At 39.8% G+C, this 27090-nt stretch overlaps 1 protein-coding gene across 3 annotated transcripts in view; it reads right to left on the bottom strand.

The window, feature by feature from the left end:
• Positions 1–27090, bottom strand: part of angpt2b (angiopoietin 2b) — a 227810-nt gene that overhangs the window by 95725 nt on the left and 104995 nt on the right. For all 3 annotated transcript variants that reach the window (XM_063033629.1, XM_063033631.1, XM_063033630.1), the window contains one exon: positions 1525–1680. In XM_063033629.1, the coding sequence (XP_062889699.1) occupies positions 1525–1680 (156 nt within the window). The remainder of the gene's footprint in view (positions 1–1524; positions 1681–27090) is intronic.

Here is a 27090-nt window from a genome sequence, read left to right as displayed (position 1 = left end):
TGATGAAGGGTCTCGGCCCGAAACGTTGACCGTACCTCTTCCTAGAGATGCTGCCTGGCCTGCTGCGTTCACCAGCAACTTTGATGTGTGTTGCTTTTTTTCACTTTGATTGTTTGTCTGTCTCTGTCTATGTATAGTATTCATAAATTCTATTACTTCATGTTCCTGTTAATGCCTGCAAGAAAATACATCTCAAGGTAGAATATGGAGGCATATGCATACTTAGATAATACGTTTACTTTAACTTTGAATTAATATGAACACAACATCATGAGAAAGGTAAATGCAAGCAGGCTTTTTCCACTGAGGTTGGGTGGGACTACAACTAGAGGTCGTGGGTTAAGTGTGAAAGGTGAAAACGAACATGAGGGGAAATTTCTTTCCTCAGAGGGTTGTGAGAGTGTGGAATGAGCTGCCAGTACAAGTGATTTCAAGTTTAAGAGAAACTTGGCTATGTACATGGATAGTAAGAGTATGAAGGGCTACGGTCCGTGCAGGTTGGTGGGAGTAGTCTAAATGTTTTGGCACAGACAAGATGGGCCAAGGGACCTGTTTCTGTACTGTACTTTTCTATGACTCTATGTCCTAGTTCTGATCTCCTGTCTCCCTTGATCCTCACTAATTTCCTTTCCCCGCTTCCAAATTACTCTTGTGGATTCCTGTTTTCTTAAATAAAACTTCAATTCTGTCCACCCTGTAGTTAATTTTGCTCTTGTTATATTACTATTACAGGCTCAGCATTACCATAGAGGGAAATGCCACACGTCCTTGCCATGGGAAATGTCACGGAACCTTTCCTTGTAATAGCTTGCATTATGACAATCAGGATGAAAATTTTACGTTCTTCTTCCCAGTATTTTTAGCTACATCCGTCGAGCTCAGAAAACAGAAAACCATTAATCTACTGAATAATATAATTAGCTGGGAATACAGACCCATGTGGAGTAAATAGGCTTGAGACAGTAATGAGTCATCAGCCATGATCAGAAGGGCAGCGCTCAGCAAATAACTAGTAACATACAGAAGGCAAACGTTTATAAAGACGAAATAGTGATGCAAGTTGCTGAATACAGAAAATATGCAGTAGTCAGCGAATGTTCGTAAAGGATTAATTGGCATTTAGGTGAGGATATAATGAAATTTTTTAATGAATTCTTTACAATCCTGTTGAGTTGTGAATTTATGCCCTTAAATCAGTTGTTGAGAAATCACAATTGTCAGTGTTATGATCAAATATACTGTTACTTCCTTTCAGGTTCGACAGCAAAATAATAACTGCGCCAAGGAGAAAGCAATATATGCATCTAATTTGGTGCGCTTCAGTTCAAAGTTCAGAATAAATTTATTATCAACGTATATATATGTCACCATATACAACCCTGAGATTCACTTTCTTGCGGGAACCTCGGGTTGGAATCCTCTTGCTAGGCCTGTGGAACAATTCAGTGATATTTTAGAAATATGTTAAAATTCACTGCTGTTAGTCAAGCGCAGATGATGTCCTGGATAAAGTGGAAGGTCTACCTGCGTTTCTACATCGGTGAGTTTGCGTGTTTGTTCTGCAGTCTGAGTTAGGAGATTGGTCCCTATTTCCAGCATGGCTGCAGTCTGGTTGTGTACAACATTCCGTTGGATCTCCACTATCTCAGTCTTCACACTGTCCTGAATATAGTCTTCAAGCTGTAATGAAAAAATAGAACACAAAGATTCAATAAGAGATAAGTGAATCTATTTGTTCAGTTGCAATAGGCAATAAATTATCTTTTTGAAAAATTGATTAGATTTCCACAAAATGAGATATAATCCTTAGTATCTTATCATTAGAGATTCTATTGATGGAAAGCCTTTTCATCATAGTCTCTTCCAGGGAGGTAGTTAAATAGCAGCACCTTTTGAAACTGGGAGCCAAGAACTAAGATAACATACTAACAGCAGCTTCTCAAACTTCTTCAGAAATTATTTCCACTGAAATACTCTAGATCGTCAAGAGACATGCACTAACCAACCATGGTTAGGCCCTTACAACCATTGAACGCATCTACATGAAACACTGTCATAGGAAGATGAATCAGGTTTAATATTACAGGCATATAGTACGTCATGAAATTTGTTGTCTTGTGGCAGTGGTACAGTGTGATACATAATAATGGAAAAAAACGTGAATTAGATTAAGTGTGTGTGTATATATATATAAAAAGTAGTGAGGTAATGTTCAATGGGTTCAATATCCATTCAGAAATAGAATGTCAGAGAGGGAAAAGGTGTTCCTGAATTGTTGAGTGTGTGCCTTCAGGCTTCTGTATTTCCTTCCTGATGACAGCTATGAAAACAAGGCACGACCTGGGTGAAGGGCGTCCTTAATGTTGGATGCCTCCCTTTTGTGGCTTCGCTCCTTGAAGATGTCCTGGAAACTATGGAGGCCAGTGCCCATGATGGAGCTGAATTTGACAACTCTCTGCAGCTTTCTTCCACCCTGTACAGTCAGGCCCCCATAGCAGACAGAGATGCAGCCAGATAGAATGCTCTCCATGGTACATCTGTAGAAATTTGTGAGTGTTTTAGGTGACATAGCAATTCTCCTCAAGCTCCTAATGAAATATAACAGCTATCATGCCTTCTTTGTAGCTGTGTTAATACGTTAGGTCCTGGTTAGGTCCTTGGAGATATTGATACCCAGGAACTTGAAATTGCTCACTCTTTCCACTTCTGATCACTCTATGAGGACTGGCATGTGTCTCTCGTCTCACCCTTTCCGAAATTGACAATCGGTTCTCACTGCTGCTATCAGGTGGAAGTTACCACAACCTCAGGACTCACACTACCAGGTTCAAGAACTGCCCCTCAACCTTCAGACTCTTTAACTAAAAGGGGTTAACTACACTCACTTGCCCATCCATTGAGATATACTCACAACCAATGATCTCACGTTTAAGGACTCTTTATCTCATTTTCTCGTTGCTTATTGCTATTTATTTATATTTGCATTTGCTGTCTTCTGCACTCTGGTTAAACCCTCATTGATCCTGATATAGTTACTATTCTATAGATTTGCTGAGTATGCTGCAGGAAAATGCAACTCAGTGTTGTTTTTGGAGACATACGTATACTTTGATAATAAAACTTACTTTGAATGTTGAATTTTAAGTATAGCTAGATTAATTTCTATGTTTCTAATTCCAAATCCTTGGAGTCTCATCTTTAGAGGTCCTTTTCATTTCAGTCTCTTCTAGGGAGGTAGTTAGATAGCAGCACCTTCTGAAACTGGGGGCTCAGCACAAAAATAACATGCTAACAACAGAGGAAGGAGTTGAAATGCAACTTCTCAAACTTTTTCAGAAACTGCTTCCATAGAAATGCTGTGGATCCTCATGAAGTAGGCACTATTTATAGTTAGATCATCTTCTATGTATCTAATTTGAAGTGTGAAGTTTAAGTACAAATTTATCTGCAAACGAATCTATACCAAGGATCAAATGTTATGTAAATTACCCTTTTGCAGCAGCAACACCGTATATCATAAATATAACCAACATGCAGTACATTATGTACACTTAAATTAGCGTAAATATACATAACTTATATGACATAATAAGCAACAATAATATTATAGTAATTTGAAAGAAATATAGTCCAAGGTAGAATTGAAATGTTTTTTCAGGATGTTTCAAGAACCTGAAATGGACGAGTGAAAGAATTACTCTAGATATTCACACCTACTTACAAACTCTCCTGAAACTTCCAATTTTCACTTCATAGCAGCATTTTCCGTTGCTTCAAGTTCCCATCGACACTCAACCGAAGAAATGGTAGTCATTTGGGAGAAATTACCTGGAATTCCTCCCCAGCAATTTATAGACGATTTCTAGCATTTATTTTAGGCCATTGATTTTATTTTTAATTTGAATATTTTATTTCAAAAGAACAGGAATTAAGTATTTTGCTTTATACTTCAGGCTGAATAATACAAATATTAAATTCAATTTATTTTATTGGCACATCTGTTACAAAAATATGTCATCATAGCAATCATATTTTCCTATTTTCCAATGCATATCAGTCTTCCAGCCAATGTGACAGTAACTCTTGTAATGGTTGCAAGTTTTCTCCTCACATTCGAAGAAAATGGCAAGAAGCTTCTGGGAAGACAGATTGCTGGGAATGACAGCACCAGTCCACAGGGGAACATATAAATCTGCACCACCCCTAGAACAAACAACTGGGATGGAAATTATGTTTGCTTGTTATGAGAAATAGGATTATAGCAAATTGGAAGCCTGGTTCACACAATGTTTAGTAATATATTCCTAATGGAAAACAAAAATCAGACACAATACAATAAAGTAACAGAAATTATTGTTAAAAGAGCCCAATGTTCCCACGGCCTTTCATAAAAGTGTTTTCCAGCAAAATTTGTCGGACACATAATGAGATATTAATATAGGTAACCTTGCTTGATAAGGCAAGTTGCAAAGAATATTTCAAAGAAGTAAGTCAGTAGGTACAACAGGATAAGCTAAAGTTAAAAAGCCAATATTAAACAATTGAGATCAAGGGTGAGCAAGTATTTGCAGTTAGATGAGAGAAAATACCTTGAAGGTTTGCACGGTTAAAGGAGGTTACAAAGATGGAGAGGGTGAGGCTGAAGGGGAATTTGAACACAAGGATAAGAATTTTAAAATCAAGGTCCTGCTTAAGCGAGGTCAATGTCAATGAACAAGTATAAGTCTGTAATGGGAATGGGAATTAAGAAAAACTGTTGGTGAGATAGAGCAAGGTGTCATTGACAGGCATTGGCTCGCTCAGTAGCACAATGGTTGATGCTGAGGTCATATAGTTAGAACAACATGGGTTTGATCCTAATGTTCCCATTGTGACTACATGGTATTCTCTCAGAAAATTAGATTTTCCTTCCACATCCCCAAGATGTGCTGGTTGGGTTATGGGCCACAGTAAATTATTGGTTATGAAAGTGAATGGCAAAATAATCAGGGAGAATTAATGGGCATGAGATCGAGAATATGTTCCAGGAAAGTAAGTGGGAAAATGGGATTGACAGGTTGTTCTGAGAGATGGATTAGAATTGATGGACTGAACAGCCTTCCTCTGTCAAAAGAAAAATGAAAAGCTGGTTTTCAGGTGATGTTTCTAACTGGCAGGTACCACCATAAAGAAAGTAGAGGACAAGGAAAAATTCTTATTGGATTGCAGATTGGAGAGGAGAGAAGAAATAGCATTGTAAATGATTTGCTGCCCACAATGGCTGAATGACAATGTAGCCAAGGAGGTATGGACCCAGGAGGGTGGAGTGAGTGGAAGAGAATAGTTAAAGGTGAGGAGCGATGCGCGACCATGGTCACGCAGGTTGTCAATGGTGACTTGATTAGAGGCTACTCTGTTCCACTGGCAAGGACAAATCCCTGATGCGAGAGATCAAATCAAGATGTTCTGAAACTCCTGCATGTTTAGAACCATAGAGGGAAGGAAGACGTAGAGTAACAATTTAACACAAACCTGGTTTTGGTTTTCAAAGCCCAAGTTCTGCCTCAGAGTCAGCCAACTGGGGTGGAATTTTCAAAGAGATGTTGAATGCAGTAAATGAACGTGGTTACTTTTAAGAAGGAAAATACAATAACTCTTAATAAACTGTCAATGAAATTTTGGTTATGACAATGGCAAAAACAAGAAGTTAAATTCTTGTTTTTATTGTTGAAAACGTGTAGAAAGTTGGGCTTCTATCATCCTTGCTTCTCTGAATTGGCAACCTAAGGGGAAATTCGGCAATAAGGAATTTAAATCAACTTTATTTGACAAACATACATCAAAATATGGAAATGCGGAAACGCACAGTGAAATGTGTTGCTTGCGTTCAGGGTGTGCTGAAAGCAGCATGCTTCTGACGCCAGCTTACTGCCCATAATTTACGGATCCTAACTCATACGTCTTTGGAATGTGGGCGGAAACCTGAGCAGTCAGACAGAACTCATCCGTCACAGGGATAGCACGCAAATACTTTACAGAGAGTGGTGGGAATTAAACCCCGATCTGCAAAGCGCTTCGCTTACCACTACACTACTGTGCCATTCAATGAATCAGAGGAGGGAGTTGTTCTGAGAGAATAAAAAATGTTGGTTTTGGAATTGGGTAAAATAAGTGAAAATTTATTTTAAAAAATGGCACAAGACACATCGGATGTGAGAAAGGTTTCTGATTAGGATATAGCAGTCAACTTGGCAGTGCAAGATATTAAGGCGGTTTGTCAGACTGTTGAACAGAAGAACCCCTGTTGTGCTTTTCATTTCACAGAATTTGTAGGATTCTATCCAACCGTATTTTCACAGTACATAATCTGTACAGAAGCAGTATTGCGTCATTGCCATATTGAGTCCTTTCTGCAGACATCTGCATGTTGTTACTGCAACAAAAACATTTAAGTGCATGCTTGTTTGATGCCTTTAATGGCTAATTTAAATCTTGCATGAACCCAGTGCTTCAAATCAGATTGCATTGGTGGGTGTGCAGAGAGGTGGGGATGAGCTGTACCAAGGCTGTCAGGGCTGGAGTTGGATTAAATCCAACCCACGGTAATGGCATGAAAAGGCCTTTCTGAGAGCTCAGACAGACTCACTCCAGATGAACGATTCACCCTCACAGATGTGACCCCACAAGCACTGACATTTCCATAATTCAGAGTTAATTGGCACTAAATTGGCACACTTGCTCAGAGAAAGGCCTAAAGGCAGCCAAAGGGAAAAAAAACACAATGGTAAAACAGAAATCTGCTCTTCTGGAATTGTTGTGCATTGGAATGTTTCTCTGGCAGGATTAGTGGTGTGTTTCGCTATCTGACCAACACTATATCTGCCTTGCAAGTGATTACAGTCTGCTATGCTCCAGCAAACATTCTCAATGAATCAAGGCCCCATTTACGGTTATTTATATCTTCAGATATAGTCAATTAAGGGAAGGTGTGATTATTAAAATTTAGCTGGAAAAAATGAGTGGCAGGAAAGTTAATGAATTTATAGATCTTTAAACATTAAAGTTACTCAAAGGATGGGAATTCAGTGCTGAACAGTGACACGGAGATAAAAGACCAGCCATGACATTGAATGGTAAAACAGGTAGTTGAGGAGTGTGGGTGGGGTGAGGTTGGTACTGGGGGCAAGTGGCCAACTACTGCTTCTGTTTTGGCAGGGTCTCAGCCCGAAACGTCGACTGTACCTCTTCCTATAGATGCTGCCTGGCCTGCTGCGTTCCACCAGCATTTTGCGTGTGTGCTGCAGATTTCCTCGTGTTTGCGCTTCTATTTTGTTATTTTGTTGTTCAGTAAACAAATTGATGGGCTGACTGATTAAAATGGAGTTATTTTAAGGTATGCAGATAGATGTTAAATTAAACCCCAGTGTTTTGATCAAAAGTAAGTCTTTTTTCATTCAACATATGACCAGTCATCAAAAGGAGAGTTCTGCCTTAGTGGGGTCTACAGAGAAATGACTGGTTCCAGGAAAGGATGCCTCAGTACAGAGGTCCAACATATATAAAAGCACCAAGATTTGATGTCATTGCGTCTGCAGAAAGTAGATTTCACAGGTTCATTCCCTAGCAAATAACAGTTCATGCACATGTGAAGAAAGAAATAAATTCACATTCGGACAACACACTCCAGTCTGGACCTGGTCCAATCACTTAAAGTTAAAGGTAATTCCAGACATGTAATGTTTACTGACATAATTAGATTTAGATTTTTAAAATATTAATCCTTAGCACTAGATTCAGAATCAGGTTTATTAAGGGGGAGGAGAAGATGGCAGCGCGACGCAGTGCGCGCGGCCGCTCCGAATTGATATCGTATTTGTGAATTAAGGTGCCATGCACAATCCTGATTTGATGGAGACAGCTGTGAGAAGCACGGAGGAACATCTGGAGAAACTTCTGAAATGCCAGCTTCACTGTCGCTGCTACTGTGCGATCGAGAATCTCCAGAGGGGAAGGCCCCAGATCGTCGGCTTTGCCTATTCCCTGTTGCCGGGGCCAGGGTCGAAGCGCTCGGCAGAGATGGTGCTCAGTGCTTGGTGTCAGAGAGCTGGTCGGAGACTCGAAGTTTTTGGACGGACTCTGAGTCGTACTGTGGTCGGGTGCTTCCAGGGTGCTGCATCGGCAAGTTTGCGGCACTGGAATCTCATGGCAGGGAGAGTTTCTCCCTTCAACCGTCTGCGTGAGATGATGGTACTTTCGAGAGACTTTGAGACTTTTTACTGTGCCCACGGTCTGTTCTATCAAATTACGGTATTGCTTGCACTGTTGTAACTATATGTTATAGTTATGTGGTTTTTGTCAGTTTTTTAGTCTTGGTTTGTCTTGTGTTTCTGTGATATCATTCTGGAGGAACAAATTGTATCATTTCTTAATGCATGCATTACTAACTGACAATAAAGGAGGACTGTGTGTCCTCATAATCTAATCTAATCACTGGCATGTGATGTGAAATTTGTTAATTTAGCAGCAGCAGTTCAATGCAATGCGTAATCTAGCAGAGAGAGAGAAAAAAATAAATTAAATTAAACATAATAAATAAATAAGTAAATCAATTACATATATTGAACAGATTTTTTTAAATGTGCAAAAACAGAAATACTGTATATTTTAAAAAAGCAAGTTAATGTCCAAAGTTTCAATGAACTGGCTAGCTTCACTAGACTGAAAGTGTATTTAAAATAAAGATAACAGGGAGCCTAATTATCATAGGATCATAAAGTTATACAGTGTGGAAACAGGCTACTTGACCCAAATCATCCGTGCTAACCAGTGAACAACTTACTGTATGAAGCACCTCAACCAGCACTTTGTCCATAACCCTCTATGCCTAAACAACTTAAGTGATCATCTAGATCAGGGGTTCCCAACCTGGTGTCCATGGACCCCTTGCTTAATGGTATTAGTCCGTGGCATAAAAACCGCTGGGAACCCCTGATCTTGATACGTAAATGCTGTCAGTGATCCTGCTTAGAGCACTCTCTAAGGTGGTACATCCCAGCACTTAACCACTCTCTGGATGAAGAAGCTGCCCCTCATATCCTCTCTGAATTTACTGTATGTCCAGCAACATTATCTCCCTCTGATATGGGGAAAGCTTTCCTGCCATCTGCCCTATTTATATCGCTTATGATTTTATATATCTCACATGTTTCCTCTTAACTCCTCCATTCCAGGGAGAACAAACCTAGCTTGTTATATTATTCCTCAAAACTGGACTGTTCCATCTGCAGAAACATCCTGGTGAACCTCTGCACCCTCTCCAGCACTTATAATCCTCAATAGCCACCACTGCACACTGCTACTGTACTACTGCACAGCTGTGGTCTGAGCAAGGTTTTATAAAGTTGAAGCAAAGTCACCTGCTGCTGAACCTCTTGGCCCCAACCAATAAAGGTTTTCCATATGTCTTTCTGGCCATATTGTCTACCTCCATTCAAGGATCTACAGACTTGTCCTCTGGAGTCCACCTTTTCTTCAATACTCCTTCAGGGACTCCCCTTCATGATGTGTGTCCTAGCCATACTGGTATTTCAAAAATGCATTACCTCACATTTGTCTGCATTAAACTTAACATGCTCCATCCGATCTCAGCCTGAAACGCTGACTGTTTTATTGCTTTCCATAGATGCTGCCTGACTTGCTGAGATCCTGCAGCGCTCTGTGAGTGTTAATCTGCTCCATCTGCCACTTTTAGCCAATTTCGCCAACACACTGTTAGCGATCTGAAGCCTAAGATGACCACAACTCTGCCTATCTTCACAAGCAGAATCAAGTTTAATATCTGTGGCATATTCATGAAATTTGTTGACTTTACGGCAGCGGTACGATGAAATACATGATAAATAAATATAGAGAAAAAACTGAGTTACTTTAAGTATATATGTCTATTAAATAGTTAAGTTAAAATCAGTAGTGCCCTGGTATTCATGGGTTCAACGTCCATTTAGAAATCGGATGGCAGAGGGGAAGAAGCTGTTCCTGAATCATTAAGTGTGTACCTTCAGGCTTCTTCTGTACCTCATTCCCATGAGAAGAGGGCATCTCCTGGGTGGTGGAGATCCTTAATGATGGATGCCGTCTTTTTGAGGCATCACTCCTTGAAGATGTCTTGGATACTACAGAGGCTGGTACTCATGATAGAGCTGAATAATTTTACAAGTTTCTGCAACGTAATTCAATCTTGTGCAGTAGCTCCACCACTCCCCCCACACCAGACAGTGATGCAGCCAGTCAGAATGCTCTCTATGGTACATTTGCAGAAGATTTTGTGTGATTAGTTGACAAACCAAATCTCCTCAAGCTCCTAATGAAATATGGCCGCTATCTTGCTGTCTTTATAGGATGTATCAATAATCAATACGTTGCATCCAAGTCAGGTCGTCAGAGATATTGACAAATAGGATCTTAAAATTTCTCATTCTCTCGACTTCTGCTCCCTCTAGGGGGATTGGTTTGTGTTCCCTCAACATCTTCATGTCATTCGCAATCTTACTGATCTTGCCAAGTAACTTACAAACACAAAGATCCTAGCACCAATCCTTATGTCACAACTAGTTAAAGCATTTGCATTACAGTCTCTTTCCTATATCCAAGACAGTTTTAGATCCAGCTTGCCAACTTGCCTGGATCCCATTGACCCTAATGTCTTGAACTAGTCTTCTATGTAGGACTTTGACAAAAGCTCCCGTGAAGACCATTTAAATCATATCTATTACTCTGTTGTCATTTTTACACATTGTTACCTCTTACAAATTGGTCAGACAGGAACTGTGCATGACAAAGGCATGTTGGCAGTCTCTGATAAATCCCTGTCTTTTCAAGAAATCATTAATCCATTCCCTCAGAAATGTTACCAGTATCAACCCTATAAATGACGTTACCACTCTCTGGGTTTAGAGAGTGAATTTGAGGAGAATAACAAACAAGCTTCAGGTAGAAAGGTTAGCAGTAAAGTAAATGATATTTTCCCAACTTGATCAACAAAGATGGCCTTCATGGGAGCTTTAGTCAAGGTCCCACATAGGAGACTAGTTCCAGACATTAGGGTCAATGGGATCCATGCATCTATCCATACGACAATGCCCCATCCTCAAAAATGATCTGACAGCTAACTCGAGCTTTGAAGCTGAACCAGTTGTTAAATCCATCCAACATGTGAAATTTTTGTTTATGTTACTTATATTTACAAATATTACAATTCGTTCTAAATGTGTACGTAAAAACAGAACAAATTGTAAGTTAATTTTAAACACTAAAATTATTTCATTTTATTCATAACTGTAAAATAATTTACATCTGTAACTGCTGGTTAATTACAGGAAGCTGGAGATTTATCAGAAATTCTCTGGCAAGAACTTCTCTGAGAGCTCAGACCATTCATGTTTATATGGATTTCCAAAAAAAGGACTGACTTTCTTGACATTTATGTGATAAAACTCTTAAATGCAAAATTGGGTACTTTTCTCAGGAATATCCAAGGCATTAACTCTGTTTCTCTCTCCACGGATGCTGCCTAACCTGCTGGCTATTTAAAAAATTGTTGATTTTATTACTGTATGAAGTACCCCTGCGGGAAACAATACCAGATAACCAATTGCAATTTCTTGGAAGCTTTATGTCAAAGCTGCAGAATAGTAGTAAAATCAAAAATAAAACTGCAATAATTTGTGGAATAAAGACCCTGAGAAGCTCAAGAACTATTTAAGTCCTTCTACTAAATCATGAAAGCCAGTCGTCATTTAAATAATTTTGGAAGTCTTAATGAGCCAAATGCACAGCACATGCTGGCTGTGAGCACAAGTGCTTCCAGGGTGTTTTATCAAGAGCACTCACATAGATGCTTCTCAACACCCTGTGATGTTAATTTTGGCACACAAAGTGTGACAGCACTACAGGTGCTGAAGATTACATTATCAGCTCTGTGCCCTTTCAAAAGAGGCAACATTTGATCAGCTGTAAGACAAAGATAACTTGAGAATTCTTCAATCCTTTTCACAAAGCTAACCGGAATCAATTAACTGAAGCTATTTTAAATTGTTACAAGATCATGAATGGCTCCAAATTAAATGTAAGGAAATTACGATTCCAAATTGAAATTGGTGCTTCTTCATTAATATCATAAGATATAAATTTCAAAAACCTTAATACCTCATCTTGAGAAGTAAAATATAGCAAGACTGGGAAGGCTCAGCAAGTTAATTGGCATTCCAGGTAATCATTTCTTTTTGATAGGAAGAGAAATATCTTCCAATTCAGTACCCTGAAATCATTCATGCCTCCCACATTTCCTCAGGAAGCAATGCATCAGAATGTAACATCATTTGGCTGATCAGTTGACGTGGCCGTATCAAGTGAAGACTAATTAAGCAGGTGTTGTTTATGTTCTCCTTTTTTAACTTAACCCTTCAAATTCTGAACTAATTTTAATGTTTTCAATGAAAAAGGTGAACCAAAGATAACTGGATATTGATTGGCTTATAGCAAAGAGGCTACTCAGGCTAAAAAATTATAAGCAACACTCACAAAATGCTGGAGGAACTCAGGGTATAGTTGATACTTTGCGCAAGGCCTTTCATTAGGATTAATTAAATAAAAAATATATAATTGGGGGAAGGGAAATTAAGAAATGTCTGAGGCACAAAACAGAACTTGTACACAACAGGAACTCTGCAGATGCTGGAAACCCAAGCAACATACACCAAAGTTGCTGGTGAACGCAGCAGGCCAAGCAGCATCTATAGGAAGAGGCGCAGTCGACGTTTCAGGCCGAGACCCTTCGTCAGGACTAACAGAACTTGTGTCAGCTTTCCTGACAGATAATGAAATATAAATATTGGAAATCTAGGGAAACAAAAGAGAATGCATATTCTTTAATACTATCAAAATATAAATTCCAGAGAAATTAAGAAGCCGGAGAGATAATAGATACCCTGGACCTGATCTGCATCTAAGTGTTTTAAAAGAATGGATATTTGTAATGACTTTCTAAAGTTCTCTAAAGTTCCAGTCTATTGGAATATTGCAAATTTAACAGCATTATTCAAGACAGGAAGAAGGAAGACTAGCTAACTGGATATATGCTGTCAAATATACACAGGAATTCATTATTAAAGACATTGCTACAGAGTACTTTTACAATCTTAATATGGTTACAAAAACTGTTGTAAAGTTTTGAAAAGAAAGTGATCTTTGCTAAATCCAACTTAGTTTGGAAGTTACAAACGAGGAAGAACCAACAGAATTATTTTGTCTCTTACCCAGATGTATCACAGCGTGGCAAAGGAACTTCCCAAGTCTACCATGAGAACATTTCCTTCCATTGGCTGTGTCTACTCTTCCCACTGCCGTTGTAAAGCAGCCAACGTAATTCAAGATGCTTCAGACCTTGATCATTCTCTCTTTTGCCCACTCCCTTCTACCATTGGGCAGAAGACACAAAGGCTTGAAAACATGTACCAGCAAGTTCAAGATCATTTTCTACCCCACTGTTTAAAGACTGTCCAATGGACCTCTTTTCAATAAAGATGAACTCTTATATTTTGCTCTACCAAGGGCCCAAGTGGCTTGATAGCTTATTTGTGTAGAGGCAGTGCAATTTCTCTGTTGCTGTAACAGTAAGTCCTGCATTCTGCTTTTCCATTCGTACTACTTTAATGTGTTTTGTTGCTCTTCACCCCTTGTGGTGCATTGGGTGGCAACCTTGCTGTTTCTTTTGCATTTGTCGGCTTTTTGATGCTCAACTCAGCATGGATGGAAAGCGTCCAAGCAGCATGCAGGATTTGAACCCGGGACCACTCTCCTCGAAGTCAGGTGCAGCTTCCACCACGTTACCAGTCAAATATATTTATGACCCTATATTTGAAATTATCTTTATAGATGGCATGCAAAATAAAGCCTACATTATATATCTGTACGTGTGATAATAATAAACCAATTATCAATGACCAGAGAAATGGGATATGGATATTCAAATGGAATTTGACTTAGCATTGTACAAAAGGTTGCTATTAAGTAATGGCTAATGGTGTTGATTGTAATATATGTGTATGACCAGAGGATTGACCAAAGATAAAATTTAGAAACAATGTGTAAAAAGGTCTTCTTCAGGTTGGCAGGCTGCTACTGGTGGAATGCCACAAGGATCAATATTGAATTGTTAGCAATTTGCAATCTACATTAAGGACTCAGATGAAAATAAAATGCAAGAGATTTTGCAGATGCTGGAGACCCAGATTAACACACACAAAATGCTGGAGAAACTCTACAGGTCAGGCAGCATCCATGGAGAAGAATTAAGAAATGATATTTTGGGCCAGGTCCCTTCAGCAGGACTGAAAATAAAATACAATGCTTTCATATTTACAACAATAGATGTAGAAGATGCAAATATAGTCTGTCAAGACAAATAGACAACATTTTTTTTCCCTCCTTTTGAGTAAGTATATGGGGAATGTGAGGTTATTCACTTTGGTATGGAAAATAGAGCACTTCTGAAACAGTGATGAATTTGCAATGGTTGATGGCTTATTCTATGAAAGATAAAAAGTTCCCACATATGTTCAGCGAGCAAGTTGAAAGCAAATGATATACCAATTTTTACACATGTATAAGGAAATCCTGTTGTAGTTGTGTGAGACTTTGATGAGATCACATCGGGTGCCCAGCCACCATACCTAAGCTGAGACATACTGTTCCTTGATTCTTGGAGAATAGGCAAAGAAATGGCAGATGGAACATAGTGTCAGGAAGTGTATGGTCATGTACCTTTGTAGAATAAATGAAAGAGTTGACTATTTTCTTAACGGAGAGAAAATACAAAAATGGATGTGCAAAGGGACTTGGGATTCCTTGTGCAGAATTCCCTAAAGGATAATTTGTAGGTTGCTTCTGTTGTGAGGAAGGCAAATGCAATGTTAGCATTCATTTCCAGAGGACTAGAATATAAAAACAAGGACGAAATGTTGAACATATATAAATCACTGGTGAAGTCTCACTTGGACTACTATGAGCATGTTTGGCTGCCTTATCTTAGAAAGGCTGTGCTGAATGATTCCAGGATTGAACTGCTTGTCATATGAAGAGTGTTTGATGGCTCTGGGCCTGGTTTCAGTAGAATTCAGAAGTATGAGGGGTGACTTCATTGAAACCTATCATATGCTGAAAGGCCTTGATAGAGTGGATGTGGAGAGGATGTTTCCTACAGAGGGAAAGTCTAAGACCAGAGGACACAGCCTCAGAATAGAGGGGCGCCCTTCGAGAACAGAGATGAGGAGGAATTTCTTTAGCAAGAGGATGGTGAATCTGTGGAATTCTTTGCCACAGGCAGCTGAGGAGGCTAAGTCTTTATATATATTTAAGGCAGAGGCTGATAGATTTTTGATTGGTCAGGGCATGAAGGGATATGGGGAGAAGGCAGGAGATTGGGGCTTAGAAGAAAATTGGATGAAATGGTGGAGCAGGCTCGATGGGCCAAATGGCCTAATTCTGCTCCTATATCTTATGGTCTTATGGTCTTGAAGCTGCCTAGCAAAGTTTTATTTGATTCATTCTTGGAGTAGAGGTCTTGTCCTCAGAGTAGTCATTGTGTAATGTTAGCCTGTGATGGGTGAAATGATAAAGGTTCTCAAAGTAAAATTTTAGAATCTGAGAGGAATTCATGGTTTATCTTTTCCCTCAGCTTGATAAACTCAGATATAGGGAGAGGTGTCTTTGGAGATGGAGAAACTCATTTAGAGATGAGTTGCGAAATTGATTCACTCAAGTGGAGATAAATCTTCAGAATTCTTTGCAATTCTCTGCCTTGATGGGCTGTTGATTATTTTTTGGCCATTGAATATAATCAGAACTAAGATTAGCTTGCTTTTAGCACTAACTATTAGTGTATGTATTTATTTATTGAGATACAGCGTGGAATAGGCCATTACAGCCCTCAAGCCACATAACCCAATGATCCACTGATTTAATCCCAGCCTAATCATGGTACAATTTTACAATAACCAATAACCTACCAGGTATGTCTTTGGACTGTGGGAGGAAACTGGAGCGCCCGGAGGAAACCCACACAGGGAAAACGCATAAGCTCCTTGCAGGCAGCAGCGGGAATCGAACCCAGGTCACCTGTACTGTAAAGTGTTGTGCTAAGCACTACACTACCACTATATGGGTTTTAGATCAGCAATAGGGAAACTGGTTAGAAATGTGTACTTCAAGTTCATAGTTATCCATTCTCTTTACTAATGGCTACCCAAACCCAGGGGCGGTGTAAACTATATCTGCTCCCTTTGTAATCTATCCCTTTCTTCTTTAAGGTGGAAATTAAAACACTGCAGTTGCTGAAAATCTGAAATAAAACACAGAATTTTGAAGTATATTGTTTAGCTACGCTGCGGAGGGAGGCCCAGGCTGACATCCTCAAAATTTTGAATTAAAATGTAAAATGGAAGGTTGCAATCGAACAGAAGTAAAATTTGCAAGGAAGATTAAAGGTAAGGATGGCTTTAGAATTAACCAGACAAAACTTCCTTAATACATTTCTGCTGGTAACCTAAAGCAACTGAAGATAAGACAAGTTTAGAATGTTTTTCATTTAATGTAGCTGCCTCATTGAGTATTCATTCTGCTGCAGTCGAGTCAGCTGTAAAGTCTTAATCAATTGGGAAAAGGATGGAAGGATTATATTATATTGTTACAGAACAGCCCCAGGGTTCAGATGACATCATAACCTATAAAGGCAAGGCTTCCTGTAAAACTTCCCTTTTGTTGTCAGAGGATTCTGTAATGTTGAGGCTTGATTGTGAAGACTAGGAAGCAACTTTATTGCCAACGGGCTGTGGTCAGCAGTCTTGAGAGGAAATAATAAGCTTATCTCACTGCTTCCTATGACATGATTTACTTATAATACATATTTGTGTGATGCAGTTGTCTGCACTTCACCAGGGACATGGTCACATCTTATAACTGCCATCAGAGAGGAGGTACAGGAGCCTGAGGTTCTGGATGGACAATGAACAAACCCATCAATGCTACCTCACATTTTTGCTCTTTTTTGCAATACCTATTTAAGTTATTTATAAAAATATATTTCTTACTGTAATTTAGAGATTTTTAGGTATTGCTCTGTATTGTTGACACAAAGCAACAAATTTCACAGCATATCTAAGTGATAATAAACCTGCGTCTGGTTCTGACTTTACTCAATACCTGATAGGTATTGTTCTCGAAGTGAATGGAGTTATTGATGGCTCTTAGATTGCAATAAACTTCTGCTAAGTGAGGATTTTTTAGGGTCAAAATGTTAAGTTACTTACTCAAAATTTTTTGAGTCTCTAGTTTTAAGAATCTTGTGTGTAGCTACAAAGAGACATCCTGTTTCCAATAATAACTCATTTGAATCTTCAGAAGGCCTTTGACAAGGTGCCGGACATGAGGCTGCTAAGCAAGATAAGAGCTCATGGAATTACGGGAAAGTTACATACGTGGATAGAGTGTTGGCTGATTGGCAGGAAATAGAGAGTGGGAATAAAGGGATCCTATTCTGGTTGGCTGCCGGTTACCAGTGGTTTTCCACAGGGGTCTGTGTTGGGGCCGCTTCTTTTTACATTGTACATCAATGATTTGGATTATGGAATAGATGACTTTGTGGCTAAATTTGCTGATGATACAAAGATAAGTGGAGGGGCCGGTAGTGCTGAGGAAACAGAGTCTGCAGAGAGACTTAGATAGATTGGGGGAATGGGCAGAGAAGTGGCAAATGAAATACGATGTTGGAAAGTGTATGGTTATGCACTTTGGTAGAAGAAATAAACGGGCAGACTATATTTAAATGGGGAAAGAATTCAATGTTCTGAGATGCAACAGGACTTGGGAGTCTTCGTGCAGGATTCCCTTAAGGTTAACCTCCAGGTTGAGTCGGTGATGAAGAAGGCAAATGCAATGTTGGCATTCATTTCTAGAGGAATAGAGTATAGGAGCAGGGATGTGACGTTGAGGCTCTATAAGGCGCTGGTGAGACCTCACTTGGAGTACTGTGTGCAGTTTTGGGGTCCTTATTTAAGAAAGGATATGCTGATGTTGGAGAAAGTTCAGAGAAGATTCACTAGAATGATTCCAGGAATGAGAGGGTTAACATATGAGGAACGTTTGTCCTCTCTTGGACTGTACTCCTTGGAGTTTAGAAGAATGAGGGGCGACCTCATAGAAACATATTGAATGTTGAAAGGCATGGATAGAGTGGATGTGGCAAAGTTGTTTCCCATGGTGGGTGAGTCTAGTACGAGAGGGCATGACTTAAGGATTGAAGGGCGCCCATTCAGAACAGAGATGCAAAGAAATTTTTTAGCCAGAGGGTGGTGAATCTGTGGAATTTGTTGCCACGGGTGGCAGTGGAGGTCAAGTCATTGGGTGTATTTAAGGCAGAGATTGATAGGTATCTGAATAACCAGGGCATCAAAGGTTATGGTGAGAAGGCGGGGGAGTGGGACTAAATGGGAGAATATATCAGCTCATGATAAAATGGCGGAGCAGACTCGATGGGCCAAATGACCAATTTCTGCTCCTTTGTCTTATGGAATTCCCTCCTTTTTTTGTGCTGTGCTCATTCTGCCTTCATTACTTCAATTGGACAAATTTGAACCAAAGGAGTAAATTACTTTCAATGCCTATGTTTAAGAGTCTGACAGAAGGCAGGCCTGATTTAACTTGCAAAACTTCCTCTTTCAATTTCAGAATTTCAGCTGTTAAACCAAGACCCTTGCAGTCAGGACCAATTTTGGGAGTCTCTCCTTGTTTAGCTCTCTCGTGCAGTACTCATTCTGCCATGTTAAAGTCAGCTGTGAAGGTTTTAATCAGAACTCAACGTCAGGATGTATGAGGTTATAGTGTTAAAGAATAGCCTAAAGGATCAAATGACATCATAGCACATAACAACAAGATTTCCTGTAATATTTCCCTTACTTTGTCTGGATGTGTCATGTATACCATTCAGAGGAGATAGAGAAAACCAGATCAAAGACTTCATTGCCATTGAGTTGGATTGGCAAGCTATGAGAGGAAATAATAAACACCTCCTCTGAATTATCTAGTGTTGTGAATATGTTAGATATCCCACAGAAGCAGTCATCATCAGGCGAATCACAAGTCTTGCCAGTCAATTGAGTGATGATGCAACTTCTCAGCATGGAAGTATATGGTTACATAGTAAATAAATGTAGGTATTTTCACACATGGTAAGCCATTGGTGATTCAATGTTTTGAGTGCCTTTTAGTGCACAGGTTAAACGGAATATATCAGTAATGTTTGAGTAATCCTGGAAAATATATTGTTTGATGAAGTTTATATATTTCATTATGGTTATATGTAAAAATATGTGAATTGCATATGTCATGACAGTACATATGCATACCTCGCTTAAAGCAAAAAGCAAAATATACTCATATCCCCGGCTCTCTTGCTTTCCTTTCCGTCCATCTTTATGATTTGGAGTTATAAAACATAACAGACACTAAATGAAATAGGATACTCATCATAAAAGCAGGTCAATTTGGCCACACAAACCTTGCCCCCAACCTCCCACAATCCATCAACATCTAATACCGTATTCTTCAGTTCATTCTTCCTTCCGTTTTTATTGGGTATTCACCATGGTCCTGGAGGATCGTTGTTTCGTTTTTACTGTGTGCTGTACCAGCAGTTATGGTTGAAATGATAATAAAAGTGACTTGACTTGACTTTATTATATTTATGCAGTTTGTGTCAACTAGGCTTGATAGACACTTCTATATCCAAAGATTTAATAATAGACCAATCATATTTGAGGAGGAGAAACAACTGCGTGGCCAGATTCTGCCCTAACTCAGTTGACAAGTTTTCAGGTGACATCAGTATGGTGGGCTGAATTTCAGATGACGGTGAGACGGAGTACAGGAAGGACTTAGAAAGCCTGGTAGCATGGTGCCTTTCCCTGAATGTCAACAAAATCAAAGACTTCAGGTCGGGAGAAGTATGGGGTGTGGGGTGTTGTGGTGTACATTGACCCATTACATCATCGGTGCTGAGTCAAAAGGGTTGAAGCTTCAAATTTATTGGAGTAAACTGCACGAGTAGCCTGCCTTGATCCAGCCATGAAGATGCAATGATCAAGAAAGCTCAAAAGTGACTTTACTTCATTTTTCAACAATTTTTAGAGATGGATGATATAAAGTATCCAACAATGCTTGGTATTACTCCTCCTAAGACCGCAAGAAACTACAGAGAGCTGTGGACAGCCTGCCCTCTGTGGACTATGATTACACGTGTCACTGCCTTAAGAAAACAGCCAGCATAATTAAAGACCATTCCCGGCTCAGACGTTAAAAAAGCCTGAAAGCAAGTACCACCTGCCACTGGATCCCCGATTTCCTCACTTGCAGATCCCACTCAGTTCAAATTAGCAATAGCATCTCCTCCACAATCTCCATCCACACATGTCCACAATTCAGTGTGCTTGGCACCTGCTCTACACTCTTTGCACTTATGACCTTGTGGTTAAGCACAGCTCCAATGTCAAATTTAAGTTTGCTGATGATACTGCTGTTATTGGCCAAATCAAAGGTCATGATGAATCAGCATACAGGAGGCAGATTGAAACTCTGGCAGAGTGGTGCCACAACAACAACCTCTCACTCAATATCAGCAAGACCGATGAGCTGATTATCGACTTCAGGAGGAGGGAAGAGGAGATCCATGAGCCAGTACTCACTGGGGGATCAGAGGTGGAGAAGGTCGGCAATTTTAAAGAGAAATCATGGCAATGCTTCTACTTCCTGAGATGGTTGCGAAGATTCAGCGTGACATCTAAAACACTGAGAAACTTACATAGCTGTGTGGCGGAGAGTATATTGATTGGCTGCATGGTATGGAAACATCAATGCCCTTACACGGAAAATCCTACAAAAAGTACTGGAGCTGAGTCCATCACGGATAAAACCCCCCCATCATTGAGCACGTCTACCAGGAGAGTTGTCGCTGGAAAGCAGCATGCATCATTAGGGTCTTGCACTATCTAGGTTGTGCTCCCTTCTCACTGTTGCCATCAGGAAGAAGGTACAGGAGCTTCAGGACTCACAGCACCAGGTTCAGGAAGAGCTATTACCCCTCAATCATCAGGCTTTTCACTTAATTTCACTTGCCCCATCACCAAACTGTCCCAGCAACCTCTGGACTCACTTCCAAAGACTCATGTTCTAGATAGTTATCACCTACTTATTTATTATCACTATTATTATTATTTCTTTTCTTCTTTTATTTGCAGAGTTTGTTGTCTTTTGCACACTGGTTGTCCACTGTTGGTGCAGCTTTTAATTGATTATATTATGGTTATTGAGAGAAACATATACTGTTATTAAATGTATTTTGAACTTTGAACTTTTAATCAGTCTCAAGGATACCTTCTATTCTGCCATTTTAAGACCATAGAACAGTCCCGAGTACGAGAAGATGGACTATTGGCTTAACAATCTACACCATTGTAACCTTGTTCATTATTGTCTGCCTGCACTGCACTTTTCCTTAGCTGTAAAATTTATTTGCACTCTGTTATTTTTCCCTGTATACTATGTATCTCGATGTACTGTTGCAATGAAAAGATAAATATGTATTATAATGTATGGATCTATTTCTTTTAGCGCAATGACTCCCCTTAGCAGTACTTATTGACTGATAACTTACTCATGCACATTGATTTGTAGCTCTCTCTGCAAAGTGAATATACCAGTTAACCTCACCTCAGCATGTGTGCTTTAGTTAATTGATATGTCATTGTACAGACACAACAAATTGGTGACGAATACAAACTTGAAAGTCAGTGAATATCACCAACTGCACTGACAGTTACAAGATGACAGAATTTGGAGGAAGTGAGGGAGACAGCGAGAGGAAAGAGTGAATCAGTACGGAGAAGGCTGTCATGGATAGTAGCAAAAGTATGCGTGAGTAACAGTGAGAGACGCACAATTAGCAAAACTCTTCTTCTTCTTCTTCTATTTCCGGCTGTTTAGATGTATCTAGGCGTATTACAGCCCTCTGCAGGATGTATAATTAATTATAGAACTTCAAGGAACTCAAATTCTCGAATACAACCTAGTCTCACGTATAAACTGAATAATAGATGTTGATTCTCTTGATGGACAAACAAAAATTTAATAGAAAACCAAAATAAACTTAAGCCAGATAGCCTCTTGAACAACATACTTCTTTCAATTTTGTATCGATTACAGTTTAGCAAAACATGCTGGACTGTCTCTGGACTACCACAGTCACATAATCCAGTAGGATGTTTAAGTGAAAATAATGTGATGATGGCCATAGTCAGGAAAGTTGACAAGCTTGATAGTGCTAATGAGGACTGGGAATCTTATATCGCGAGGGTTGAACTGTATTGTAACGAGAACGACGAGGATAAGGAAAAGAAAGTATCCACGTGTCTTAGCTTAATAGGTGCTAAATCATACAGGCTTTTACGCAACTTAGTAACTCCTGAAAAGCTGACAAGCAAGACATTTGACAAAATTGTTGCAATTTTACAAAATCACTTGAGCTGGAAACTGTTGATAATTGGTGACAGATATAGATTTCACAAAAGGAACCAGTCAAAGGAGGAAAGCATTTCTGAATACATTGCAGAACTGCGCAAACTTTCCCAATACTGTGACTTCGGAGGGGGACTTTTTGATGCATTGAGTGACAGGCTTGTATATCGTATGCATTGTCAAAGCATTCAAAAGAGGCCACTGTCAGAAAGAGACATGACTTTAGAATAGGCGTTGACCATTGCAATATCATTGGAGACAGTAGAAAGGATGCATTAGAACTACAGAAAAAGAGCTTTGAATGTGAAATGCAAAAAATATCCCTGAATGGTACAAAATGTTATTGATGTGGCAGATCCTCTCATGATGCAAATAACTGTTGTTTCAAAGAAAACATTTGCAGAAGGTGTCACAGACAAGGTCACATAGAGGAGGCAAGTCAGACAAAAAGCACAACCAAAGAGAAAAACCACACATTGTAAAGTTTCAAACACAAACCTAAACAAATGTAGAAAGTGACTGGATGTGAAATTGAATCAGACAACACAGGGTCTGAGAAAGGTGAACTGTCAAGCCTGGAACTGCATAGTATTACTGAAGCAGATTATGAAATCATATGGTTCACAACAGATGTACCTGGTTTAGAACTGAAAATGGAGCTGAATACAGGGTCAGCGTTGTCTGTAATTTCCAAGACTGACTATGGCAGACTGTTTTCTAAGCTACCATTAGAAAAGATCTCAGTGATGCCAAAGACATACACGGGTGAATAAGTATCTTCCAAAGGCAAACTGAAAGTAAATGTGATGTAAGGAGGCAAACCATAGCAGTTAGAGCTTTATGTATTCAAAAGTAGAGGGCCAGCACTTTTTGGACATGAATGGTTGAGAAAGATCCAACTAGACTGGCACACAATCAAAGCTCTCAATGTCATCAACAGGCAATGCAGCCCAAATGGTAACACTAACCAGAGACTATAACAATGCTAATGAGAAGGTGCACGAGTAGGGTATTGGTAAACTCAAAGGCATGAAGGCTGGAATTGAACTGGATGAAGTAGCAACACCAAGATTCCATAAAGTGCATCCTGTGACTTATACAATGTGTCATAAACTGGGTGCTGAACTTTAGAGTTTGGAGGCATCTGGCATACTCCCCAAGGTCGAGTGGAGCGATTGAAATGTATGCCCAGCTACATTAACTTTTGAAAGAAAATGTTTTTGCATCAGGTACTTTAATTCAAGATTTTATCATGTTAGATTGGCACTTATTCAATATAGAAGGTTTGCAACATCAATACATCTCAGATCTAATGGATTTGTTGCTACTATAACTGATGCCCTGATTCAGATTTAGATTGGTTTATTTATCACATGTACAGTGAAACATACAGTGCAATATGTTGTTTGCGTTAGCAACCAACACAACCAAGGGGTGTGCTGGGGAGAGCCCACAAGTGCCAGTGCCAAGATAGCATGCCCACTATGTTTACAGAACTCACAAACAACAACAAAACACCCTTACCTCCCTCCCAGCCATCCACCTACCCATCCACACACACACATACTGTCCGCTAACCCCAACACAGACTGTTTCCAGGCCTTCAGCCTCCATTGGGGTTGGACTCGCAGAGACTGGGACTTCAACTTCCCCAGAAAAAACGCACAGAGACTCACAGACCTGGGTACTGGGCCTTGACTTCCGGACTTCCAATCAACTTTCAGGCTTTGATATTTGGTATTGACCCCAGGACTCGCCGTTGATGATGAATGAGCATCCTTCTGACAAATGGGCCACATTGTTATTTCTTTCCATTAATAGAATAAAAATAAAGTGTTATTTCTCTTTGGTCTCTCTCCATATTTTTCCTGAATCTGAAGCAGGTCATTCTCAATTTTGGTGTTGGATTTCTGTTGAGCTGAGTTTTGTCTATCATTGAGGCTATCATCTTTCACCATAATAGCACTGCTTGTCCTTGGTAGCAAATCCCATTAAATGCTATAACTGTTGTGCCAACAGTTCCGGGATGAACATTGCCTTGAACTTTGAATTCTCATTTTTGTTTTAAAGTCTTTAGTGACATTAGCCCTCTCAATCCCGATAATCTCATTTAAGACTATACATTTCTATGGGATCTGTAGCTCTTGAGTTCTGATGGAGTTGGATTTGTAGAAGGCATTCAATGAAGTGTCACAGAAAAGGTTAGTCCACAGGATAAGATCCTACAGAACTGTGGGAAACTTGTGTTAACATGTATTGTAGCCTTGTTATCATATCGATGCAGAGATTAGGAATAAATCGATCTTTCACAGATGAGTTGAATGCTACTCCTTCAGTAGTGAAGAAATATTAATCTAATATTTTATTCTTTTTATTTAGAGATAGAGCACAGCAATAGGCCCTTATGAGTCTGCACCACCCAATTATACCCATGTGACAAACTAACCTCCTAACCCGTACGCGTTTGCAACGTGGGATGAAACCAGAGCACCCAGGTCTTGGGGAAAACGAACACACTTCTTACAGACAGCTGAAAAATTGAAGCTGGGACACTGGCACTGTAATAGCGTTCTGCTAATGGCTACACTACCATTCTGCTCCAAATATCATAAAGAACTTGCTGGGAAGAGATTGCCGAGCCTCTGGCTAGGATCTTTATGTCCTCGTTGTCCACGGGAATGGTACCGGAGGATTGGAGGGAGGCAAATGTTGTCCCCTTGTTCAAAAAAGGTAGTAGGGATAGTCCGGGTAAGTACAGACCAGTGAGCCTTACGTCTTGTGGTGGGAAAGCTGTTGGAAAATATTCTTAGAGATAGGATCTATGGGCATTTAGAGAATCATGGTCTGATCAGGGACAGTCAGCATGGCTTTTTGAAGGGCAGGTCATGTCTAACAAGCTTGATAGAGTTCTTTGAGGAGGTGACTAGGCATATAGATAAGGATAGTGCAGTGGATGTGATCGACATGGATTTTAGTAAGGCATTTGACAAGGTTCCACATGGTAGGCTTATTCAGAAAGTCAGAAGGCATGGGATCCAGGGAAGTTTGACCAGGTGGATTCAGAATTGGCTTGCCTGCAGAAAGCAGAGGGTCGTGGTGGAGGGAGTACATTCGTGTTGGAGGGATATGACTAGTGTTGTCCCACAAGGATTGGTTCTGGGACCTCTACTTTTCGTGATTTTTATTAACGACCTAGATGTGGGGGTAGAAGGGTGGGTTGGCAAATTTGCAGATGACACAAAGGTTGGTGGTGTTGTGGATAGTGTAGAGGATTGTCGAAGATTGCAGAGAGACATTAATAGGATGCAGAAGTGGTCTGAGAAGTGGCAGATGGAGTTTGACTCTGAGAAGTGTGAAGTGGTACACATTGGAAGGACAAACTCCAAGGCAGAGTACAAAGTAACTGGCAGGATACTTGGTAGTGTGGAGGAGCAGAGGGATCTGGGGTTGCATGTCCACAGATCCCTGAAAGTTGCCTCACAGGTAGATAGGGTAGTTAAGAAAGCTTATGGGATAGAGTTTAAGAGTCGCGATGTAATGATGCAGCTCTATAAAACTCTGGTTAGGCCACACTTGGAGTACTGTGTCCAGTTCTGGTCGCCTCACTATAGGAAGGATGTGGAAGGATTGGAAAGGATACAGAGGAGATTTGCCAGGATGCTGCCTGGTTTAGAGAGTACGGATTATGATCAGAGATTAAGGGAGCTATGGCTTTACTCTTTGGAGAGAAGGAGGATGAGAGGAGACATGATAGAGGTATACAAGATATTAAGAGGAATAGATAGAGTGGATAACCAGCGCCTCTTCCCCAGGGCACCACTGCTCAATACAAGAGGACATGGCTTTAATGTAAGGGATGGGAAGTTCAAGGGGGATATTAGAGGAAGGTTTTTTACTCAGAGTGGTTGGTGCATGGAATGCACTGCCTGAGTCAGTGGTGGAGGCAGATACACTAGTGAAATTTAAGAGACTACTAGACAGGTATATGGAGGAATTTAAGGTGGGGGGTTATATAGGAGGCAGGGTTTAAGAGTCAGCACAACATTGTGGGCCGAAGGGCCTGTACTGTGCTGTACTGTTTTATGTTCTATGTTCTAACTGAACACTGAACTAAAGGTACAGCAGTACAGAGCTTGGATTCTCAGTCCATTTACATACCGTTTCATTATATTTTGGTAACTATGTGTACATTTTTTTAAAGTAATGAATCATCCCTGTTTCAATTCTTTTACACAGTCAGCCAATGCAAATTTGTGGGGGAAAGCAATTCTATGCTCTATATTTTTCATTTAGTCTTGATCAATTTATATTCACTTCCACCAGTTAAGCACCATAAAATTAAGGTATAATTGATGATTATTTCTTTACAATGTTGCAAATCTGAAATATCAAGAGTAAAAACATTTTATGCTACTTTCTTTTGAAACCATTTAATTGTGCAGATGTTATTCTCTATCGCTATATTACTAAAGAACTATAAGCCATAACTAA

This window comes from Mobula hypostoma, chromosome 26 (genome assembly GCF_963921235.1).
Source record: "Mobula hypostoma chromosome 26, sMobHyp1.1, whole genome shotgun sequence".
NCBI classification, from domain to species: domain Eukaryota; kingdom Metazoa; phylum Chordata; class Chondrichthyes; order Myliobatiformes; family Myliobatidae; genus Mobula; species Mobula hypostoma.
The sequence above is the reverse complement of the archived record's forward strand: the minus strand, read 5'-3'. Positions and strand labels throughout refer to the sequence as shown.